The sequence below is a fragment of the Salvelinus fontinalis genome, unplaced genomic scaffold (genome assembly GCF_029448725.1).
Source record: "Salvelinus fontinalis isolate EN_2023a unplaced genomic scaffold, ASM2944872v1 scaffold_1922, whole genome shotgun sequence".
Classification (NCBI taxonomy): Eukaryota; Metazoa; Chordata; class Actinopteri; order Salmoniformes; family Salmonidae; genus Salvelinus; species Salvelinus fontinalis.
Window position 1 is genome coordinate 1 of NW_026602131.1, and position 24,512 is coordinate 24,512.

The window sequence follows — 24,512 nt, forward strand, 5'->3', positions numbered from 1 at the left end:
CTCCTCATCTAAACACAGCTAACTGGTCACAGTCAGTCAGAGTTCTACTGTCTACAGGCTGTGTCCTATTCAGTCATGTGCTCAGATCGGACTTCTGTACAGGCGGCCCAGAAACCGTAAGTATAATTTATTCTCAACACTTTACACATGCTCATTTCATAACAGTCAATTTGGATTACACTTGTTATGATCCATAGACTACAGATGGTAGAGGGACATTCTGTACACAGATTATTACTTGTTCAAATGTGCATCTCTCTGATGCAGTGTTCTCATAATGGATTGAGCCTGTTACCTATTCACCACTCTGGATTGTGATTGATACTCACATGTACTGTATATAAAGTTTTGTCACAGAATACCTCCTGCATTAGACTGTTTATTAATGATTTTAATGCAGCATTGAGATTTAACCCTGTGGTTGAGCCTGCCTCAGTAAACGGAAACCAAATTATATTTTTGCGTTAATCTTAAACTGACAGTCCACAAAATCGGGCACTGCAACACACATTTCTGACAGTTGAAGTCAGAAATGTACATACACCTTAACCAAATAAATTTTAACTCAGTTTTCACAATTCCTGACATTTAATCCTGGTAAAGATTCCCTGTTTTAGGTCAGTTAGGATCACCACTTTATTTTAAGAATGTCAAATGTCAGTATAATAGCAGAGAGAATGATTTATTTCAACTTTTATTTCTTTCATCAAATTCCCAGTCGGTCAGAAGTTTACATTGCCTTTAAATTGTTTAACTTGGGTCAAACATCTCGGGTAGACTTCCACAAGCTTCCCACAATAAGTTGGGTGAATTTTGGCCCATTCCTCCTGACAGAGCTGGTGTAACTGAGTCAGGTTTGTAGGCCTCCTTGCTCACACACACTTTTTCAGTTCTGCCCACACATTTTCTGTAGGATTGAGGTCAAGGCTTTGTGATGGCCACTCCAATACCTTGTCTTTGTTGTCCTTAAGCCATTTGACAAAACTCCGGAAGTATGCTTGGGGTCATTGTTAATTTGGAAGACCCATTTGCGAACAAGCTTTAACTTCCTGACTGATGTCTTGAGATGTTGCTTCAATATATCCACATAATTTTCCTGCCTCATGATGCCATCTATATTGTGAAGTGCACCAGTCCCTCCTGCAGCAAAGCACCCCCACAACATGATCCTGCCACCCCCGTGCTTCACGGTTGGGATGGTGTTCATCGGCTTGCAAGCCTCCCCCTTTTTCCTCCAAACATAACGATGGTCATTATGGCCAAACAGTTCTATTTTTGTTTCATCAGACCAGAGGACATTTCTCCAAAAAGTATGATCTTTGTCCCCATGTGCAGTTGCAAACCGTAGTCTGGCTTTTTTTATGGTGGTTTCGGAGCAGTGGCTTCTTCCTTGCTGAGCAGTCTTTCAGGTTACGTCGATATAGGACTAATTTTACTGTGGATATTGTCGCGTTCCTGACCTTATTTCCTTTATTTTGTCTTTGTTTAGTATGGTCAGGGCGTGAGTTGGGGTGGGCATTCTATGTCATATGTTTCTATGTTGGGTTCATTGTCAATTAGCCTGATATGGTTCTCAATCAGGGGCAGGTGTTTTACGTTTCCTCTGATTGAGAACCATATTAAGGTAGGCTGTTCACACTGTTTGTTTGTGGGTGATTGTTCCTGTGTCAGTGTTTGTGCCACACGGGACTGTTTCGTTTGTTAGTTTGTTCCTGTTCGTGCGTTCTTCGTTGTCTGTAAGTTCTCATGTTCAGGTCTGTTTACGTCGTTTATTGTTTTGTAGTTTGTTAAGAGTTTTCTTGTCAAATATGTATTCTACCCAAGCTGCGTTTTGATCCGATCCATGCTCCTCCTCAGACGAGGAGGAGAACGAACGTTACAGATATAGATACTTTTGTAACTGTTTCCTCCTGCATCTTCACAAGGTCCTTTGCTGTTGTTCTGGGATTGATTTGCACTTTTCGCACCAAATTACGTTAATCTCTAGGAGACAAAATGCGTCACCTTCCTGAGCAGTATGACAGCTGCGTGGTCCCATGGTGTTTATACTTGCGTACTATTGTTTGTACAGATGAACATGGTACCTTCAGGCATTTGGAAATTGCTCCCAAGGATGAATCAGACTTGTGGAGGTCTACACATTATTTTCTGAGGTCTTGGCTGATTTCTTCTGATTTCCCCATGATGTCAAGCAAAGAGGCACTGAGTTTGAAGGTAGGCCTTGAAATACATCCACAGGTACACCTCCAATTGACTCAAATGATGTTAATTAGCCTATCAGAAGCTTCTAAAGCCATGACATCATTTTCTGGAATTTTCCAAGCTGTTTAAAGGCACAGTCAACTTAGTGTATGTAGACTTCTGACCCACTGGAATTGTGATACAGTAAATTATAAGTGAAATAATCTGTCTGTAAACAATTGTTGGAAAAATTACTTGTCATGCACAAAGTAGATGTCCTAACCGACTTGCCAACACTATAGTTTGTTAGCAAGAAATATGTGGAGTGGTTGAAAAACTAGTTTTAATGACTCCAACCTAATTGTATGTAAACTTCCGACTTCAACTGGATATGTTTACATTAATTATTTTTGTGATTTCCCACCATTTTATAAGCCAGAAGACAGCCATCCAGACCTTCCTAGAACCATGTAAACGTCTTCTGTCAAATAATCGTGTATTTGCTTCCCTCTGGTGGTTGGATGCATCATTACATCCAGTTACATCACTTCACTGCAACACCACGTCAAATGGGTGATCCTTAGAAAAACATTTATCCAGCTCGACCACTTCACGGCACAGACATAACAAAGCAATCGCTGAATTTGTTTCGAGTAGGCGATATAGCACTGCTATGAAGAATGTGAATGACACACTTAATTAAACCTAAAATAAGTAAAGAAGCACATTTGTGTGGAAGTCAAACATTTGCCGACACATTGCATATGCCCAGAATGACAAAACCCAGCACTTCACATACTGTAGCCCTTCTTCCATTGTCTATAGGAGGGATGCACACTGTTTAAATGGCCCAAATGTTGATTTCAATGTTCACAATGTAACAGATTTTGACTATCACTAGGCTCATTCATTCACAATTTGTTATATTTTTTTAATCATATCATCATATTTGTAAATGTTTTATTATACTTGTGTACTAGATCATATGTGTTGAATTTTTTTTCTTTTCTCAGACGGAAATAATTCCAGGTGAAAGCTGTCTGGGAGGGGGGGGTCAAATTTTATCAATTGTATTTATAATGCCATTTTTACATCAACAGATGTCACAAAGTTCTTATATAGAAACCCAGCCTAAAATCCCAAACAGCAAGCAATGCAGATGTACAGTAGAAACACGGTGGTTGGGGAAAAAATCCCTAGAAAGGCAGGAATCTAGGAAGAAACGTAGAGCGGAATCAATCTCTGAGGGGTGGCCAGTCCTCTTCTTGCTGTGACGGATGGAGATTATAATAGTACATGGCCATTAAGGCCAGATAATTCTTCAAGATGTTCAAATGTTAGATGACCAGCAGGGTCAAATAATAATCACAGTGGTTGTCGAGGGTGCAACAGGTCAGCACCTCAGGAGTAAATGTCATTTGGCTTTTCATAGCCGAGCATTCAGAGGTCAAGACAGCAGGTGCGAGAGAGAGAGAGTGAGAGAGAGGGAGGGAGGGAGGGAGAAAGAGAGAGGGTCGAAAACAGCAGGTCCGGGACAAGGTAGCACATCCGGTGTACAGGTCAGGATTCCATAGCCGCAGGCAGAACAGCAGAATCTGGATCAGCAGCACGACCAGGTGGACTGGGGATGGGGACATCCAGGAGTCATCAGGCTAGGTAGTCCTGAGGCACGATCCTTGAGCTCAGGTCCTCAGAGGGAGTGAAAGAGAGAGAGAGAGATGGAGAATTGGAGGGAGCATACTTAAGTTCACACAGGACACCAAATAAGACAGGAGAATTTCACCAAATAAGACAGGAGAATTTCACCAGATCGGACAGACTGACCCTAGCCCCCTGGCACATAGACTATTGCAGAATAAATACTGGAGGCTGAGACAGAGAGGGTCGGGGTAACTGTGGCCCCGTCTGTCAATACCCCTGGACAGGGCCAACCGGGCAGGGCCAACCAGGTAGGATATAACCCCACCCACTTTGCCAAAGTACAGCCCCCACACCACTTGAGGGATATCAATAGACCACCAACTTACTGCCCTGAGAATAGCTGAGTATAGCCCACGAAAATCTCCTCCACCGCATGAGCCTGAGGGGGCGCAAAATCAGATAGGAAGATCACGTCAGTGGCTCAACCCACTCAAGTGACGCACCCCTCTTAGGGACGGCATGGAAGAGCACCAGTAAGCCCCCGTAATAGGGTCAGAGGCAGAGAATCCCAGTGGAGAGAGGGGAGCCGGCCAGGCAGAGACAGTAAGGGTGGTTTGTCACTCCAGTGCCTTGCCGTTCACCTTCGCACCCCTTTGCCAGAATACACTCAATCATAGGACCGACCTTCAGTAAAGACTTAAAGGTCAAGCCCAAGTCTGCGTCTCTCACATGGATCGGCAGACCATTCCATAAAAATAGAGCTCTATAGGAAAAGTGCTGCCTGTTTGCTGTAGGGACAATAAAGAGGCCTGCGTCTTGTGACCGTAGCGTACGTTTAGGTATATACGGCAGGACCAAATCGGAGAGATAGGTAGGAGAAAGTCCATGTAATGCTATGTAGGTTAGTAGTAAAGCAAGGAAATCAGCCCTAGCCTTAACAGGAACCCAGGCTTGCACTGGAGTAATATGATACATTTTGGGGGTTTTAGTCAAGAAACACTACTACATTAATACAATATTGCCCTCTTGCTAGATTGATGACTAAAACCACAGCGAAACAGTGCAGAATGGCAGTCAGCCAAATGATAACGTTTGTTTCCATGGCCAAAGAGGCAGGAGGTCCATGTTTAGCTCGCCTGGCGCACGTTGAGAATATGTGGATTATTTTAGTGCCTGTGGAGGTGACGTTATTTCACTGGGTCTGTCACCGTGTCAAGGACCTGGGCCAATATCAACGCTCTAAACTGGAGCCAAAACATGCCGAGAGACAGCCCTGAAGAAGATAGTTGACTGTAAATAAATGTTTCAGAAAAGCTGTGTTTTTTATAGATAGACCTGTACAAGACAAACACCAAGGCAATATTTATAGTACACCAGTGGAGGCTGCTGAAGGGAGGACGGCTCATAATAATGGCTGTAATGGAGTCAAAGGAGTGGAATCAACCACATAGAACCCACGTGGTAGATACCATTCCATTGACTCCATTCCAGCCATTATTATGAGCCGTCCTCTCCTCAGCAGCCTCCACTGTAGTACACTTACCTGATACAACATATCCTGTTGAATTATTTATAGAACACTTACCTGATACAGCATATCCTGTTGAATTATTTATAGAACACTTACCTGATACAATGTATCCTGTTGAATTATTTGTAGAACACTAACCTGATACAACATATCCTGTTGAATTATTTATAGAACACTTACCTGATACAGCATATCCTGTTGAATTATTTACAGTACACTTACCTGATACAGCATATCCTGTTGAATTATTTATAGAACACTTACCTGATACAACATATCCTGTTGAATTATTTATAGAACACTTACCTGATACAGCATATCCTGTTGAAGTATTTATAGAACACTTACCTGATACAACATATCCTGTTGAATTATTTATAGAACACTTACCTGATACAGCATATCCTGTTGAAGTATTTATAGAACACTTACCTGATACAACATATCCTGTTGAATTATTTATAGAACACTTACCTGATACAGCATATCCTGTTGAAGTATTTATAGAACACTTACCTGATACAATGTATCCTGTTGAATTATTTATAGAACACTTACCTGATACAGCATATTCTGTTGAATTATTTATAGAACACTTACCTGATACAGCATATCCTGTTGAAGTATTTATAGAACACTTACCTGATACAATGTATCCTGTTGAATTATTTATAGAACACTTACCTGATACAGCATATTCTGTTGAATTTTTCCTCTGGCTGAAGACTATAGTTTAATGTCCAAATCCCGAGTCCTGCCAACTGTGTCTCCCTGTGAACAGCGAGGGAAGTATTCCTGTCTGCTCCCAGAAACCAGACATTGACAGAGGGGTCACATCTCTCCTCTGTGTAGGATCAGACAGGCTGACAGAGGGGTCACATCTCTCCTCTGTGTACGATCAGACAGGCTGACAGAGGGGTCACATCTCTCCTCTGTGTAGGATCAGACAGGCTGATAGGGGGGTCACATCTCTCCTCTGTGTAGGATCAGACAAGCTGACAGAGTTGTCACATCTCTCTGTGTAGGATCAGACAGGCTGATAGGGGGGTCACATCTCTCCTCTATGTAGGATCAGACAGGCTGATAGGGGGGTCACATCTCTCCTCTGTGTAGGATCAGACAGGCTGATAGGGGGGTCACATCTCTCCTCTATGTAGGATCAGACAGGCTGACAGAGGGGTCACATCTCTATTCTGTGTAGGATCAGACAGGCTGATAGGGGGGTCACATCTCTCCTCTGTGTAGGATCAGACAGGCTGATAGGGGGGTCACATCTCTCCTCTATGTAGGATCAGACAGGCTGATAGGGGGGTCACATCTCTCCTCTGTGTAGGATCAGACAGGCTGATGGGGGGTCACATCTCTCCTCTATGTAGGATCAGACAGGCTGACAGAGGGGTCACATCTCTCCTCTGTGTAGGATCAGACAGGCTGATAGGGGGGTCAGATCTCTCCTCTATGTAGGATCAGACAGGCTGATAGGGGGGTCACATCTCTCCTCTGTGTAGGATCAGACAGGCTGATAGGGGGGTCACATCTCTCCTCTATGTAGGATCAGACAGGCTGACAGAGGGGTCACATCTCTATTCTGTGTAGGATCAGACAGGCCGATAGGGGGGTCACATCTCTCCTCTGTGTAGGATCAGACAGGCTGATAGGGGGGTCACATCTCTCCTCTATGTAGGATCAGACAGGCTGATAGGGGGGTCACATCTCTCCTCTGTGTAGGATCAGACAGGCTGATGGGGGGTCACATCTCTCCTCTATGTAGGATCAGACAGGCTGACAGAGGGGTCACATCTCTCCTCTGTGTAGGATCAGACAGGCTGATAGGGGGGTCAGATCTCTCCTCTATGTAGGATCAGACAGGCTGACAGAGGGGTCACATCTCTGCTCTGTGTAGGATCAGGCAGGCTGACAGAGTTGCCACATCTCTCCTCTATGTAGGATCAGACAGGCTGACAGATTATATTATGACAGATTGTATTATGTGTACAGTATTGTGTGTACAGTAAGTTTGTACAGTATGTGTATTGGCATGTGTGTGTTGCAGCAGTAAACCTGGGACATCGAATGGACTTGATAAGCTGAGTCGTTTGGAACAGATGGAGCAAGAGGAGTCACTGGACAGAGAGGACCCCAGAGAATACTGCCATGGTCCGTTATGGCTGTACATTTACATTTTGGTCATATAGCAGACGCTCTTTTCCAGAGCGACTTACAGGAGCAATTTGGGTTAAGTGCTTTGCTCAAGGGCATAGACAGATTTGTCACCTTGTCGGCTCAGGGATTCAAACCAGCTACCTTTCGTTTACTGGCCCAATGCTCTTAAGAGCTAGGCTACCTACCTACCGCTCTACTAACTCTGTTACTGGCCCAAAGCTCTTAAGAGCTAGGCTACCTACCTACTGCTCTACTAACTCTGTTACTGGACCAAAGCTCTTAAGAGCTAGGCTACCTACCTACCACTATACTAACTCTGTTACTGGCCCAAAGTTCTTAAGAGCTAGGCTACCTACCTATCGCTATACTAACTCTGTTACTGGCCCAATGCTCTTAAGAGCTAGGCTACCTACCTACCACTATACTAACTCTGTTACTGGACCAAAGCTCTTAAGAGCTAGGCTACCTACCTACCGCTATACTAACTCTGTTACTGGCCCAATGCTCTTAAGAGCTAGGCTACCTACCTACCGCTCCTTACATGTCTTTCTGTCCTATTCATTCCATTCCAGCATATAAATAGTCTGTTACCAGACAGTAAATAGAGCAGTTGGAGGTGTAACATCTATTGTTCTCATCCTGCATGTTTCAATAGGGGGGTACCACCCTGTTCACATTGGAGACACCTTCAACAGGAGATACCAGGTTGTGTCTAAGTTGGGCTGGGGATACTTCGCCACTGTTTGGCTCTGCTTGGACCTCAGGTACATTCATTATGTTACAGTGTCAGCATATACTCAAATCTCCCCTTCTTGGCATATAGTGAAAGCTGCAGTGTGATTAATAAAAGTCAACTGTATGTGGACAGGTTGGGCAGGCGAGTGGCCGTGAAGGTTTTGAAGAGTGGAGAAGGATTCACACAGGCTGGGCAAGATGAATTGACTCTGCTACGTTGTGTGAGTCTCTTCTTCTCTCTGAATTCTCACCTTAGGTTATTTATTGCTTCCTCAATCTCTTTCTCGTCCTCAACCCCTAAGGGCAAACAGTAGTAACTATTTTTACTCTTAGTCCACCTCATGTTATTTATCTTTTTCTGCCAGACTTATTCACAGACATCCGATGTTTTCAAGGTTCATTATTTTTCTCCCTTGTCTCATACAGACCCATCTCTATCTTTCTATTTAAACAAGTTCTTGTCAGTATAGTCCGGACTCTGAGTCTGAACTCTCCCCCCCCCCCCCCTCAGGCCAGTGGTCCCACGGCTCGTCACCCCCACAGCCGGAGAATAGTCCAACTGCTGGATGAGTTTAAGATAGCTGGGATCAACGGAGTCCGTATCCTTCCATAGACTGCACATTCATCAAACACACACACACACACACACACACACACACACACACACACACACACACACACACACACACACACACACACACACACACACACACACACACACACACACACACACACACACACACACACACACACACACACACACACACTCACAATGAGGAGTCAAAGTTCAGAGTTCAGATGTGTTTGGTTCCTTGACCTCCTGTGTGTAGATGTATGCTTAGTGCTGGAGCTGTTAGGACCAGACCTCTGCTGTTGGCAGGTCTGTTTTGGGAACCCAGGACTATCGCTTTCTTGGGTCAAACAGGTCATTGCTCAGGTCAGAGAGTGACAGTGTTCATAGAAGATGAGTAGAAACGTCATTATGGAAATCACCACACTCTCTGCATGCGTCTTTAGTTTGATGCAGGAGTTGTTTTGGGTTAACAGTGCCATCACCCTCTCCCTGTAGGTTCTTCAGGCGTTGGACTACCTGCACACTCAATGTAAAATCATCCACACAGACATCAAGCCTGAAAATATACTGCTTTGTTTGGAGGAGCAGAACCCAAAACCGACAGCAGGGGGCAGTGCATGTCCTCCATTCCCTGGGAAAGATGCCAAGTCGATGAGTAGAGCAGGTAGTGTTCACTGTTCAGCTACATAATAGAACCCCGCAGTGGAGGTGTCATAATACCCATAAAACCTAGCGGTCAAACAGGGAAATGGTTCCAATCGTTTTTCCACCATTCATTTTTCCCATAGGAGATTTTAGGAACACTTAAAATAAGGGCTGTGTTTCGAGTAGGTTTACCCTGACGTGACGTTTTGATACGCTTGTAAATCTCCATCGTACAAGGTGACTTTATTCAATATAAGCGGCTCTGTATGGTCATATGACTGTTTTGCTACAGATGTTCCAGAACGCTGTAAGGTCATGTGACTGTTCAGTTACAGATATTCTAGAACTCTGTGACGTCATGACTGTTCAGCTACAGATATTATAGATCTCTCTAAGGTCATGACTGTTCAGCTACAGATATTATAGATCTCTGTAAGGTCGTGACTGTTCAGCTACAGATATTATAGATCTCTGTAAGGTCGTGACTGTTTAGCTACAGATATTATAGATCTCTGTAAGGTCATGACTGTTTAGCTACAGATATTATAGCTCTCTGTAAGGTCATGACTGTTCAGCTACAGTTATTATAGATCTCTGTAAGGTCATGTGACTGTTCATCTACAGATACTCTAGAACTCTGTAAGGTCATGTGACTGTTCAGCTACAGATGTTCTAGAACTCTGTAAGGTCATGTGACTGTTCAGCTACAGATGTTCTAGAACTCTGTGATGTCATCACACCAGATGATACATCTGTTTACTGCACATGACACTTTACTGAAGGCTAGTATTCTGTTTCTATGTCACCTTTAGATGTAGATGCATTGTGTATTCTGCCTGTTTGTCACTTCAGGTTGACTGTGTCCAGTATGCTGTTGAAGTGTCTCAATCAGATCATAACCCTCTACTGTATGTTGTTCATCTCTTACTGTCTATCCAGAGAAGGACCTGGTGACTCCCTTCAGTCTGAAGGAGGTCACAGTAAAGATTGCTGACCTGGGAAGCTCCTGTTGGGTGGTGGGTATTGATCAGTCAGTCAGCAATAGCGGAGGTGCATAAAATTGAGGGCCCCCATGCATTTATCACAAATATGTATTTTGCTAAGTTTGCCGTATTTTACATTGATCTCCATTACTCTGTTTTTTAAATCGTCATTAGCACAGTATACATGATTTCAGTTTTAGCTCTAAGACGAGGCCACATTGAAAAACTGAAAGATCTGATTGTGCTGATTTACTGGCACATTGAACCATGTTGCACACTATAGTTTAAAAACTCTGTGGATAGTGCTAAAACAATGACGTCATACGGATTTCCGACTTCTTTATGAACCGTTGCCATTGCTGAACCTCCACCCATACTCAGTAGTTGGTTGCAAAATAAGAGGGACTTGTGTGGAATACTGCCCTGGGATCAGAACTGTATTTTACTCTGTGCCGTTGCTTTGTGACATTCCAGTACAAACATTTCTGTGAGGAGATCCAGACCTGTCAGTACCGCTCACTAGAGGTTCTACTGGGCTCTGACTACGGCCCACCAGCAGACATCTGGAGTGTAGCCTGCTTGGTGAGAGAGTCAACGTCCATGCAACCACCATACAACCACCATACAACCACCATGCAACCACCATGCAACCACCATGCAACCACTATACAACCACCATAAAACCACCATACAACCACCATACAACCACCATACAACCACTATAAAACCCCTATACAACCACCATACAACCACCATACAACCACTATACAACCACTATACAACCACCATACAACCACCATACAACCACCAAACAACCACCATAAAACCCCCATACAACCACTATACAACCACCAAACAACCACCACAAAACCCCCATACAACCACCATCACCAACAACACTTATAGTCTGCATATGTTTGCAGCTTCACTGAAGAACAACCATGATCTCTCCGGTACCTGATTCACTTGGATCATTTAACTGTTTAGTTACTCTTCCAGTTCACCCCCCCCTTTGTCATCAAGACAAATTGACCCGTCCTACTAGCACTAAGCTAAGTAGGTGCCGCTGCAGAATAGTTTCTGGCCATTCAGCTTCTCTTCTTTTTACTCTAGGCGTTTGAGTTGGTCACTGGAGATTCGTTGTTTGAGCCCAAAGCTGGGAAGACCTTTTCCTTAGAGGAAGGTAGGCGTGGAAAATATTGACACAGGATTCGATGGAGACAACATTGTGTCAACAATGTCCAACATTGTGCTTAGTTGTTTTTTTCAGTGGGATTTTGGTTCTGTTCCCTCCAGACCACATCGCTCATATAATTGAACTCCTTGGCAAAATCCCAGCAGCAGTAGCCTTGTCTGGGAAATATTCAGTGGAGTACTTCAATCGCAGAGGTGAGTGAAGGACATTGCATTGAAAACAGTCAAATTATTCCAACTTAGAGAAAGGACTGTGAGGTGACGAATTATTGGGTTTAATTTAAGACAAAATTACATTAAATACTTTTTCTCTCAGAGTCAAAAAGCTTCCTTGTATTCACCTCTCTCTTTCCCTTCCTTCTCTCTGTTTCACCCTCTCTCTTTCCTCCCCCTCTGCTCTGTTTCACCCTCTCTCTTTCCTATCCCCCTCTCTGTTTCACCTCTTCTCTCTTTCATCTCCCTCCTCTGTTTCACCTCTTCTCTCCTTCTTCTCCCTCCTCTCTCTGTCCTCTCCCTCCTCTCTGTTTCAACTCTTCTCTACTTCCTCTCCCTCCTCTCTGTTTCACCTCCTCTCTCTTTCCGCTCCCTCTCTGTTTCACCCTCTCTCTTTCCTATCCCTCCTCTTTGTTTCACCCTCTCTCTTTCCTCTCCCTCCTCTCTGTTTCACCTGCTCTCTCTTTCCTCCCCCTCCTCTCTGTTTTACTGCCTCTCTCTTTCTTCTCCCTCCTTTCTGTTGCGTGGTTTCCCAGGTGAAATGAATCGTATCGGGGTGCTGCGATACTGGGGTCTGTATGAGGTGCTGGTGGAGAAATACCACTTCCTGCTGAAGGAGGCCTCTCTGTTCTCTGACTTTCTGTTGTGCATGTTGGACTTCATGCCTGAGAGGAGGGCCAATGCTGCCCAGTGTCTCCTGCACCCTTGGCTTAGCTCCTGAGCCCTGGCCTTGGAGACCTGATAGCCAAGCCCATGGGGACCCCCGGAGCCAACTTGATAAGAAGTTAGGAGATACATGTGTTATGTTAGTGGATCTGCAGAAACAAACCGAATAGTGCTCAGTCGCTGAGACTAGGGGAGGATATACGTAGTCGTAGTAGGCCCCATGCCAGTTCTCTGTGAAAATTAATATTTGATAAACTCCTGGTTAATCCAGCCACAGTGTCTGATTTAAAAAGGCTTTACAGCTAAAGCATATCTTGCGATTATGTTTGGTCAGTGCAAAGTCACAAAAAAACATACAGCCATTTTCCAAAGAAGGAGAGGTGTCACAAAACTCAGAAATAGCGTTATAAATATTCACTTACCTTTGATGATCTTCATCGGAATGCACTCCCAGGAATCCCTGTTCCACAATAAATGTTTGTTTTGTTCGATAAAGTCCATAATTTATGTCCAAATAACTCCTTTTTCCCCGCGCGTTTAGCCCAGTAATCCAAATGCTCAACGCGCGATCACTTAGTTGGACGAAAAGTCAAAAAAGATATATTACAGTTCGTTGAAACATGTCAAACGATGTATAGAATCAATCTTTAGGATGTTTTTATCATAAATCTTCAATAATGTTTCAACCGGACAATTCATTTGTCTTTAGAAATGAAAAGGAACTCAGCTAACTCTCATGGCCGCGCGCCAGACTGAGCTCATGGCATTCTGCCAGACACCTGACTGACTCAAACAGCTCTTAATCTCTCCCCCTTAACTTCTTGCGACTATAGGGGGTGCTGTTTCAAATTAGCATAATTGTCTCTACAGATGAAACGGCTTCCTACTCAATTCTTGATTGTACAATATGCATATTACCACTATTATTGGATAGAAAACACTCTAGTTTCTATAGCCGTTGGAATTTTGTCTCTGAGTGGAACAGAACTCATTCTACAGCAATTTCCCTGACATGGAGTCAGATTTCACACATTTTGGCCCCTGATCTGGAGTCAGTTTAAAGGCCACTGTGAACGCTATGAGGATACGGACACTGCTTACGTCTTCCCCTGGATGCCTTTACGTGATGACGCTTTGAATGGTATCGATTGCGCAATCACAGCCACTATAAAAGAAAAAAACCTGTAGGTAGGAACTCTTTTACAGCTGCGCCGGACGCGCGGTGGACACCGCCCTGCTCTTTTTCCAAGCATTAGTGTAGCCAGTAATATTTCTCCGGTCATGTTTTCACCCGTTATAGGTGTTAACAGCATCATAAGGTAGTTAATTTGAACCGTTGTATAGCAATTTATATTCTTTTAGTGCGATTTTGAGGCATTGCTTTGTTGTGCACTTTGACGCGCTGGGCACATTTCGGGCTCCCGGTCGTACGTTAGTGGGCATTTCGATGGACAAGTGGACATCTTTCGACCAAAAGAAGATTAAACCCAAGAAAGGATTCTTTGCCCAAGATTCTGATGGAAGAACAGCTCACAGTAAGAACAATTTATGATGATAAATCGTGTTTCTGTCGAAAAATGTTAAAGCTTACGCCGCCATCTTGTTTTCTATAGCTTCGCTTGGCGCAACCTGTATTGAAAAGTAAGGATAATTTAAAAAATGTAAATCAGCGATTGCATTAAGAACTAATTTGTCTTTCGATTCCTGTCAACCCTGTATTTTTTAGTCAAGTATATGATTAGCTATTGATTAAACTAGATCACACAAAGATGGCGACCTACATTTCCAGGCTTGTTTTGCTACTATTTTCATTGTATAACCACGTTTTTTTATGGCTAAATATGCACATTTTCGAACAAACTGTATATGTATGTTGTAATATGATGTTACAGGAGTGTCATCTGAAGAATTCTGAGAAGGTTAGTGAAAAAATTAATATATTTTGCCGATGATATGATATCGCTCTCTTTGGCTAGAATCAGTGCTCGGGTAACGTTTGCGTATGTGGTATGCTAATATAACGATTTATTGTGTTTTCGCCGTAAAACACTTACAAAATCTGAAATGTTGTCTGAATTCACAAGATCTGTGTCTGTCCATTGCTATGTGCTGTGTATTTTTAAGAAATGTTTTATGATGAGTAAATTGGTAATACAGGTTGCTGTCTGTAGTAATTCTAGGAGCTTTGGTGAGATTTGTGATGCTGGCTGCAATGGCAAACTATGATTTATACCTGAAATATGCACATTTTTCTAACAAAACCTATCCTATACCATAAATATGTTATCAGACTGTCATCTGATGAGGTTTTTTCTTGGTTAGTGGCTATCAATATCTTAGTTTAGCCGAATTGGTGATAGCTACTGGTGTTGAGAAAAAATGGTGGACAAAGAAAAAGTGTGTCTTTTGCTAACATGGTTAGCTAATAGATTTACATATTTTGTCTTCCCTGTAAAACATTTTAAAAATCTGAAATGGTGACTTTATTCACAAGATCTGTATCTTTCATTAGGTGTCTTGGACTTGTGATTTAATGATATTTAGATGCTACTATTTAATTGTGACGCTATGCTAGCGATGCTAATCAGTGTGGGGGGGGGTGGGGGGTGCTCCCGGATCCGGGGTAGATACTCGTGAAAGGTTAACAGCAGAAGCCTGAAACAAGGTTATGGAGACTGTTGACATCTAGTGGAAGCCTTAGGAAGTGCAATATGACCCCATAGACACTGTATATTGGATAGGCAATGACTTGAAAAACTACAAACCTCCCACTTCCTGGTTGGATTTTTTCTCAGGTTTTTACCTGCCATATGAGTTCTGTTATACTCACAGACATCATTCAAACAGTTTTAGAAACTTCAGTGTTTTCTATCCAAATCTACTAATTATATGCATATTCTAGCTTCTGGGCATGAGTAGCAAGCAGTTTACTCTGGGCACCTTATTCATCCAAGCTACTCAATACTGCCCCCCAGTCCCAAAGAAGTTTTAAGTAAGGCTACATGTATCTCTTCTTATAAATGTATGGAACATTTGATTATCTGTAAAGGAGTGGAGACTGGTGGGAGGAGCTATAGGAGGACTGGCTCATTGTAATGGCTGGAATGGAATAATTGGAACAGTTTCAAACAGATCATACATATGGAAACCACATGTTTGACTGCTCCATTAATTCCATTCCAGCCATTCCAGCCATTACAATGAGCCCATCCTCCTATAGCTCCTCCCACCAGTCTCCAATGCTGTAAAGCATAATGAATGTACGACGTAAAATATCATTTAAGTTTTGTATAATTTGCTTAAATGTAAAGCTAGTGCTCAGCCTTTCCACAGCTGTGCTGGACAGTGCTCTGTGCCAATAGTAATATGTTTTTTTTTTACAACATCCAATAAATCAAGTGTTGATAAAAATCTATTGATTCTGTTGTCTCTTTTGGGGTAACACCTGCATGTCTGCAAGTTTGGACTCTGGCTGGGCGGCTCAGGGACATTCAAAGACTCCTGCGCTGTCTTGGCTGTGTGCTTAGGGTCGTTGTCCTGTTGGAAGGTGAACCTTCGCCCCAGTCTGAGGTCCTGAGTGCTCTGGAGCAGGTTTTCATCAAGGATCTTTCTGTACTTTGCTACATTCATCTTTCCCTCAATCCTGACTAGTCTCCCAGTCCCTGCCGCTGAAAAACATCCCCACCTTGTAGAGTCCATGCCTCGACGAATTGAGGCTGTTCTGAGGGCAAAAGGGGGAGGTACAGATTCAATATGAGGAAGGTGTTCTTAGTGTTTTGTGCCTTCAGTGTATGATTATGTTGCTACCTAGGGGCACAGAAGTTCAGTTTGAACAAAGTTGACCAGATGGTGACCTAATCACATCAATATATACATAAAACAATTATTGAGGATTAACACAGTAACACACTAAGGCTTATTTTCGTTGCGCTCCTCAAATAGCCCTTTATCTGTTACTTATATCTGTTCAGCTCTTACGGTTAAATTGGGACGCAAGAAAGAGGTCATCGGGCAGGATACAAGATGGTGAAGCAAGCGTTGTTCAACCATGCAGAGGAATCTGGGGACAGTGGCATCACCTGCATGTCCACAGATACCAACCAAGGACATGTTAAACAATTATGAATGACTGATTTTTGGATAGTTTACTAATATTTCACTTATGCTGTATCACACATTGTTTCCTTGAGATAATTCCAAATCTCTTTTTTCCACAGTGATTCTGTTTGCCAATGGAGACTCATGGATATAGATGAGACACTTAGGAATGTGCAAGAAAGGGGCATTAGAGAAAATCATAGAGGAGATTCGTTACTTGGTTGAAGTATTTAAGAAAGACAAGAATAATACTTACAAGCCTGGAGATCATTGACTAAATTATAGCATGGTCTGATCATAATCTATGTAAGGTCACTACTATACCTGTCCTCATCCTGAGAGATGTTCCTCTATATTACACCCTCGTTAAAACACTGAATAGAACTTCTTCTACACCTGCATTGCTTGCTGTTTGGGGTTTTAGGCTGGGTTTCTGTACAGCACTTTGAGATATCAGCTGATGTAAGAAGGGCTATATAAATACATTTGATTTGATTTGAACTGCAGACAAGGAGCTAAAGAATGAGTAACAACCTTTTGGGGGGATTAGGCAATAGCTCTGTGTGTTTGCTTCGTCTGTCAGAGGGTGCCTCTTACACCCCCCTATAGGTCAGGAATGGACATCCACGGCTCTTACTATTTCATGTTAGAGCAAATAGTATAAACAGTAGTAGAAGGATTAGATTTTATGTAAAGCTCTACCAAAATGTTACTCTGTTGTCTGCCTTTGTAACAGGTAAGATATTTGACACAACAGCCCCCCGTGAATTACGCTGCCTCCAACATAATCTCTGCCATTGTGTACGGCAGCAGATTTGAATTCTCTGACGCCCAGTTCCAAGGCATGGTGGACTACGCCAATGAGAGCCTACGCTTTACAGGTTCTGCCTCTATTGGGGTACTGTCTTCACATTCACTCTAAAGTTGTTATAGAATATAAGAATACTGTACTTAAAACCTTTTATTATTCACACTTACTTATTTGTATGGTGAGATAAACTGTACAACATATTTCCATGGTTGGGCCCGTGGTCAAACAATCACAAGCCTAATGCTGAAAAATGTTGATAGCAACCAGAAGGATGTAAAGGAGTTGGTTAGTGGAATGATGGAAACTCCCAACCAGAAGGATGTAAAGGAGTTGGTTAGTGGAATGATGGAGACTCCCAACCAGAAGGATGTAAAGGTGTTGGTTAGTGGAATGATGGAGACGCCCAACCAGAAGGATGTAAAGGAGTTGGTTAGTGGAATGATGGAGACTCCCAACCAAAAGGATGTAAAGGAGTTGGTCAGTGGAATGATGGAGACTCCCAACCAGAAGGATGTAAATGAGTTGGTTAGTGGAATGATGGAGACTCCCAACCAGAAGGATGTAAAGGAGTTGGTTAGTGGAATGATGGAGACTCCCAACCAGAAGGATGTAAAGGAGTTGGTTAGTGGAATGATGGAGACTCCCAACCAGAAGGATGTAAAGGAGTTGGTTAGTGGAATGATGGAGACCCCCAACCAGAAGGATGTAAAGGAGTTGGTCAGTGGAATGATGGAGACTCCCAACCAGAAGGATGTAAAGGAGTTGGTTAGTGGAATGATAGAGACTCCCAACCAGTAGGATGTAAAGGAGTTGGTTAGTGAAATGATGGAGACTCCCAACCAGGAGGATGTAAAGGAGTTGGTTAGTGGAATGATGGAGACTCCCAACCTTCACATGTATAGAGGCTTTGTTCCTTGTTCAAAAGCAGAAAGCAAAGGTATGACAAGGTATGAATTTCACCACTTTTCAAACCTCATAGTCGTTATCTCCAGCATCACAACAGTCTACTGATAAACTCGTGGATACCATTTTTATGTCTCTGTGTCACGTATGAAGGAAGTTCGAGGTGGTGTCGTGAGCCAATGCTAACTAGCGTTAGCGCAATGACTGGAAGTCTATGGGTATCTATCGAGGCTTAACAGCTGTATGCTGTACCAAGGTTAGGCCTTAACTCACTCATACAGGCCATTGCTGGACATAAATGAAGGCCAAAACTATGGTAGCTGGACTAATATCTATCTATCCAGGCGAAGCGGTAGGCAGTGCTCGTAAAGGTGAAAGCTGCATAACAGAGGACAAGAAAATAACAGTCTGCTCTTTAGCACTTTCTAGACAGGAAGCAAAACTCTGGAGTGGAGTTCGCCTAAATAGAGCAGATTCCTATTTCCTCCGCCTCCACTAGGCGTCATTCACATGCAGATATTCGTAAGAAAATACCCATAGACTTCCAGTCATTGAGCTAACGCTAGTTAGCATTGGCTTGCAAAATGACCCCTGACTTCCTTCAAGCATTGAAATATGTAGTTTTGATTACGTCCCTATACAATTTCCTGATTTCACTGACGGACCACTTAGAAGTTAAATCATAGCTACAAATCAATTTTTTACCCACTGATAGAACATAGGCTTTCACCAAATTGACAAGAGTTTCATGGTTTTTATTTCTGGGGGTGGATTATCCCATGTTACCCATGAGTCTGTGCCTTTCATGAATAAGGAAGTATGGACACTCACTATCAAGAAAACAACCTGATATCTTCTGTGACCAACCTGTTTGCTGCTGGTACTGACACCACAAGGACAACCCTTCGATGGGGTCTGATGCTTATGGACAAGTACAACCATACATTGTAAATTCACGTAGGGACCTTTACTTTACTTGACACCCAGTGTCATAACGCGTTAACCTTTCTGGCGCAGACGTTCCGCTAGCGACCCACCTCGACAACATCCAGTGAAATTGCAGAGCGCCAAATTCAAAATACAGAAATAGTCATAATAAACATTCATAAAAAATACAAGTGTTATACATCGGCTTAAAGATGAACTTCTTGTTTATCCAGCCACTTTGTCAGATTTCAAAAAGGCTTTACGGCAAAAGCATACCATGCGATTATCTGAGGACAGCGCCCCGCTTACAAAAGCATTCAAACATTTTACAAACAAGTAAAGGAATTACAAAAGTCAGAAACAGCGATAAAATTAATCACTTATCTTTGAAGATCTTCATATGGTTGCAGTCACAAAAGTCCCAGCTACATAATAAATGTTTGTTTTGTTTGATAAAATCCCTCTTTATATCCCAAAAAATCTGTTTTGTTGGCAGCTTTTGTTCAGTAATCCACTGGCTCAAAGGCAGTCAAAACATGCAGACGAATACATCCTAATAGTACTGGTAAAGTTTGTTGAAATATGTCGAACGATGTTAATAACTAATCCTCAGGTTGTCAATTGTTTAAATAATCCATAATATTTCAACCGGACAATAGCGTCTTCAATAGAAAGGAAAAACAACGAAGGGCATGCACTCGGTCATCCGCACAAACCAGCTCTGCATTCTTCCTCAGTCCACAGACAGAAAGGTCTCCTTTTTCTTTACTTTTCAGAAAACAAGCCTGAAACAATGTCTAAAGACTGTTGACATCTAGTGGAAGCCATAGGAACTGCATTCTGGGTCCTAACCCATTAGATACTCTATAGGCTTTCAATTGAAAAAACCCATATCAACAAAATCCCACTTCCTGGATGGATTTTCCTCAGGTTTTCGCCTGCCATATCAGTTCTATTATACTCACAGACATTATTTTAACAGTTTTGGAAATGCATATCCTAGCTTCTGGGCCTGAGTAACAGGCAGTTTACTTTGAGCACGCTTCTCAACCAGACGTCGAAATACCGCCCCCAAGCCATAAGAAGATAAATTATTAAGACACGGTCATAACCTGTCATTATATGGTCATAACACTGTCATGACCCATTATTTACACCTGTTGTGACATATGCTGTGTTATTTTATGGCTGGTTATCCCAAAGTTACACTTTATATACATTATAGAAGGCTGAAATATAACAAAATCATTTGACATAAAAACACAGGATTTTCTGCGGCTTATTATGTTTATTAATTATGAAATCATGAAAAATATTGAAAACATTCCACCCATGAGGCCACTAGGTCATCTGACTGCAGGAAAGGTCTACACTGCATGAAAACCGTCCAAGACCTGTTGTATAGTGACACAAAACACAGAGACAATTAAGGTGTTATTATCCATAAACATTTGGCAAGAGGCCAACCTTTTAGTGCAGGTCGTTGAACTGATACCAGGCTAAAGATCATTCAGATTAATGTTTCACCTGTGGGTTAAGGACCATACTCCTCAGTGAATTTCCTAAAAATAAAAATGTTGAAGTATTTAAGAAGTTATCCTTTTTAGATAAAACTATACTAAATATATTCACGTGTCACCAAATAATTGATTAAACCACTCTTTTTTTGCAATGAAGGTCTACATTAGCCTCAACAGCACTCTGTAGGGTAGCGCCGTGGTGTAGCCGGAGGACAGCTAGCTTCCATCCTCCTCTGGGTACATTGACTTTCACAGTAATTATGAAAAGTTCTGGAGGACATCTTCCAACCTGTCAGAGCTCTTGCAACATGAACTGACGTGTTGTCCACCCACTCAAAGGATCAGAGAACGAATATAGTACTAAAAGCATACGCTACAGCTAGCTAGCACTGCAGTGCATAAATTGTGGTGAGTAGTTGACTCAAAGAAAGCAAAAGACAATAGTTCAACAGTTTAGAACAAATTAATTTCCTCCAAAAACGAAGAAACAAGAGAGAGATAGTGAGATTGTCTTTTTAAACTTTCAGTTTCACTTAGCTACTTACTGTAGCTAGCAAATGCAGCTAGCTAGTTTAGCCTACTCAAACACGCTGCTCAAACAGAAGGATGCTATGTTAGCTAGCTAGCTATGACTATCCAACACAACACTGGAGCTCTTCAAAGTCAAGGTAAGCTTTTGGTTTAATATTTCCACCGGGGCCCGCCGGTGTAAGTGCTAAACTTGCTTACTGACTGTACACTGTAACATTACTGCATGATTGTAGCATGTTTACTAACACGTTCATTCTATTAGCTATTTTGACTATGACATTACTTTAGCTAAAATGTTGACAACGATGTAGGCTGTGTGTAGTGGTTATGATATGATATGGTTTGGATTGGAATTTTTTCTTTACCTGGTCACATACAGCTGATGTGTTGTGTGTTGAAGTCCACAAGCGAAGAGAAAATTTGAGATGAGGGGAGCACATAGATGCGATAAAGAATACAGCGTGACTGCTATGAAAGTGAACTATGTTTAGCATGATAAGGGGTGTATTCATTCCCCCGATTCTGTTCAAAAACATTTCTTAAATGGAAGCAAACAGAATGAAACGAGGATAAACATACCGGAATTTGTCCAATAGAAACTCTGGTTTACAACTTTTGGACTAATGATTACACCCTAGATCAGAGTGTGCAAGGCTGTATTGAATGTGTCACTGTCTGTCACCTCAAAATTGTCTGTAACAATACTCTTCTTGCGTTGTGTACAATCAATCATCGACACGAACTCCAACTTGTAGCACCAGTCATGGAGCTTTATTCTGATAGAAATTGCACGTCATGCAATGTACGGCTCACCATCCAACTCTGCACTCACGCACGCTGGTTTGGTGCTTGTTCACTGGGCAATGTAGCAATGTAGTTACCAAAATAATACAAGAATTACAATATACAATATAATATTTTGTACAATGTACCTGATAGAAACAGCACAAAATTGCACGTCATGCAATGCATGGCTCACCATCCAACTCTGCACTCACGCAATGTACAAAATATACAAACTCCCCACCACACACAGTAAGTTGCTAGCTAGTATTAGCGGGAATTCTCTACAACAAAATGCACAACAAATATTCACCAAAAAACACTGCATCTTATGTGTGATGTTCGAATAACATTTACAAACAAATTGATGTAAATTGTACATTTAAATCATCATTTGGGAGTATAAAAATCCCTGTTGACGTACAGTGCTTTGCAACCAAGAACTTACCGCTGGTTTGGTGCTTGTTCGCTGGGACAATTCTAACTGAAACATCCTCCCTCGTAAACAAGCTACGCAAACCAGCCAATAAGATGCAATGTTGAACAGGTGAAGGCAAGACAAAACTAAAACCAAAAACCCATTGGCTTAACCTGTCTAGGATCAGCGTGGCGCTAGCGGCACACCCCCCCCCCCCCCACTGAAAAACCAGTGCCGCGAAATTCAAAAAAAATATTTTTTTAAAATATTTAACTTTCACACATTAAAGTCCAATACAGCTAATGAAAGACACAGATCTTATGAATCCAGTCAACATTTCCGATTTTTAAAATGTTTTACAGGGAAGACACAATATGTAAAGATGTACATCTATTACCTAAAAACACATTAGCATATTCCACCATCTTTTATTTGTCCACCAACACCAGTAGCCATCACCAATTCGGCTAAACTAAGATATTTATAGCCCCTAACCAACAAAAAAACTCATTAGATGACAGTCTGATAACATATTTATGGTATGGGATAGGTTTTGTTAGAAAAAAGTGCATATTTCAGGTATATGGCATAGTTTACAATTGCACCCACCATCACAAATGGACTAGAATAATTACAATGAGCAACGTGTTTACCTAACTACTAATCATCAAACATTTCGTAAAAATACACAGCATACACGAATCGAAAGACACAGATCCTGTGAATACAGACAATATTTCAGATTTTCTAAGTGTCTTACAGCGAAAACACAATAAATCGTTATATTAGCTTAGCACATAGCAATTAGCAGCCCAGCATTGATTCTAGCCAAAGTGAGCGATAAAAGTCAACATCGCCAAAAGATATTAATTTTTTCACTAACCTTCTCAGAATTCTTCCGATGACACTCCTGTAACATCACATTACAACATGCATATACAGTTTGATCGAAAATGTTTATATTTAGCCACCAAAATCATGGTTAGACAATGTGAAATGTAACTCAGCTGGTCAGAATTTGTCCTTGCGCCACTTAGACAGTGATCTACTCTTATACATAAATACTCATAAACGTGACTAAAAAATATAGGGTGGACAGGGATTGATAGACAATTTAATTCTTAATACAATTGCGTTATTACATTTTTTAATTTATCCTTACTTTTCAATACAGTTTGCGCCAAGCGAAGCTACGTCAAAAAACATGGCGTCCTAAGCCACTAAAATGTTTCGACAGAAACACGATTTATCATAATAAAAATGTCCTACCTTGAGCTGTTCTTCCATCAGTATCTTGGGCAAAGGATCCTTTCTTGGGAGAAATCGTCTTTTGGTGGAAAGCTGTCCTCTTGCCATGTGGAAATGTCAACTACGTTCGGGATGAACTGAAAAGCGTTCCCAACTTTTCACATCGTTGCAAAAATAAATGTCCCAAAATCGCACTAAACGGATATAAATTGCTATAAAACGCTTTAAATTAACTACTTTGTGATGTTTGTAACTCCTATAACGAGTGAAAAGATGACCGGAGAAATATAACAGGCTAAACTAATGCTTGGAACAGGAGAGGGTCGGTGTCTTCCACGCGCGTTACGCAGCAAGAAAAGACTTGCTAGCTAAAGGTTTTTTTCATTTGTAGTGCCTGTGAACGAGCAATCGAGCCCGTTGGAATCGTCATCACGTAAAGGCATCCAGGGGAAGACGTAAGAAGTGTCCGTATAGTCATAGCAACGACAGTGCCCGTTTAAATGACTTCAGAAAAGTGGCCAACGTTTCTCAAATCTGACTCCATGTCAGGGAAATTGCTGTAGAATGGGCTCTGTTCCACTTAGAGACAAAATTTCAACTCCTATAGAAACTATAGACTGTTTTCTATCCAATAATAATAATAATATGCATATTGTACGATCAAGGATTTTGTGGGAAGCCGTTTAAAAAATTAGCCACATTAGCATAAATAGTCTAAACAGCGCCCCCATCCCCAACAGGTTAACA

At 41.9% G+C, this 24,512-nt stretch overlaps 1 protein-coding gene across 1 annotated transcript; it reads left to right on the forward strand.

Annotated features, from left to right (window-relative positions):
• Positions 1–5,770: 5,770 nt before the first annotated feature.
• LOC129850302 (SRSF protein kinase 3-like) lies at positions 5,771–15,872 on the forward strand. The gene is made up of 11 exons (XM_055916765.1): positions 5,771–7,510; positions 8,172–8,280; positions 8,385–8,472; positions 8,763–8,850; positions 9,082–9,188; positions 9,321–9,489; positions 10,410–10,486; positions 10,928–11,035; positions 11,567–11,636; positions 11,750–11,842; positions 12,397–15,872. The coding sequence occupies exons 1-11, from the start codon at positions 7,459–7,461 to the stop codon at positions 12,579–12,581; spliced, it is 1,146 nt and encodes a 381-aa protein (XP_055772740.1). The 5' UTR covers positions 5,771–7,458; the 3' UTR covers positions 12,582–15,872.
• Positions 15,873–24,512: the final 8,640 nt, after the last annotated feature.

What these genes read in the sequence shown, in the direction of transcription:
- LOC129850302 (XM_055916765.1), top strand. Translation starts at nt 7,459, where the DNA reads ATGGAGCAAGAGGAGTCACTGGACAGAGAGGACCCCAGAGAATACTGC. An exon ending in CCCCAGAGAATACTGCCATG is followed by an intron (nt 7,511 to 8,171) that starts GTCCGTTATGGC and finishes ATGTTTCAATAG; the next exon opens with GGGGGTACCACCCTGTTCAC. An exon ending in AGCTGGGATCAACGGAGTCC is followed by an intron (nt 8,851 to 9,081) that starts GTATCCTTCCAT and finishes TCCTGTGTGTAG; the next exon opens with ATGTATGCTTAGTGCTGGAG.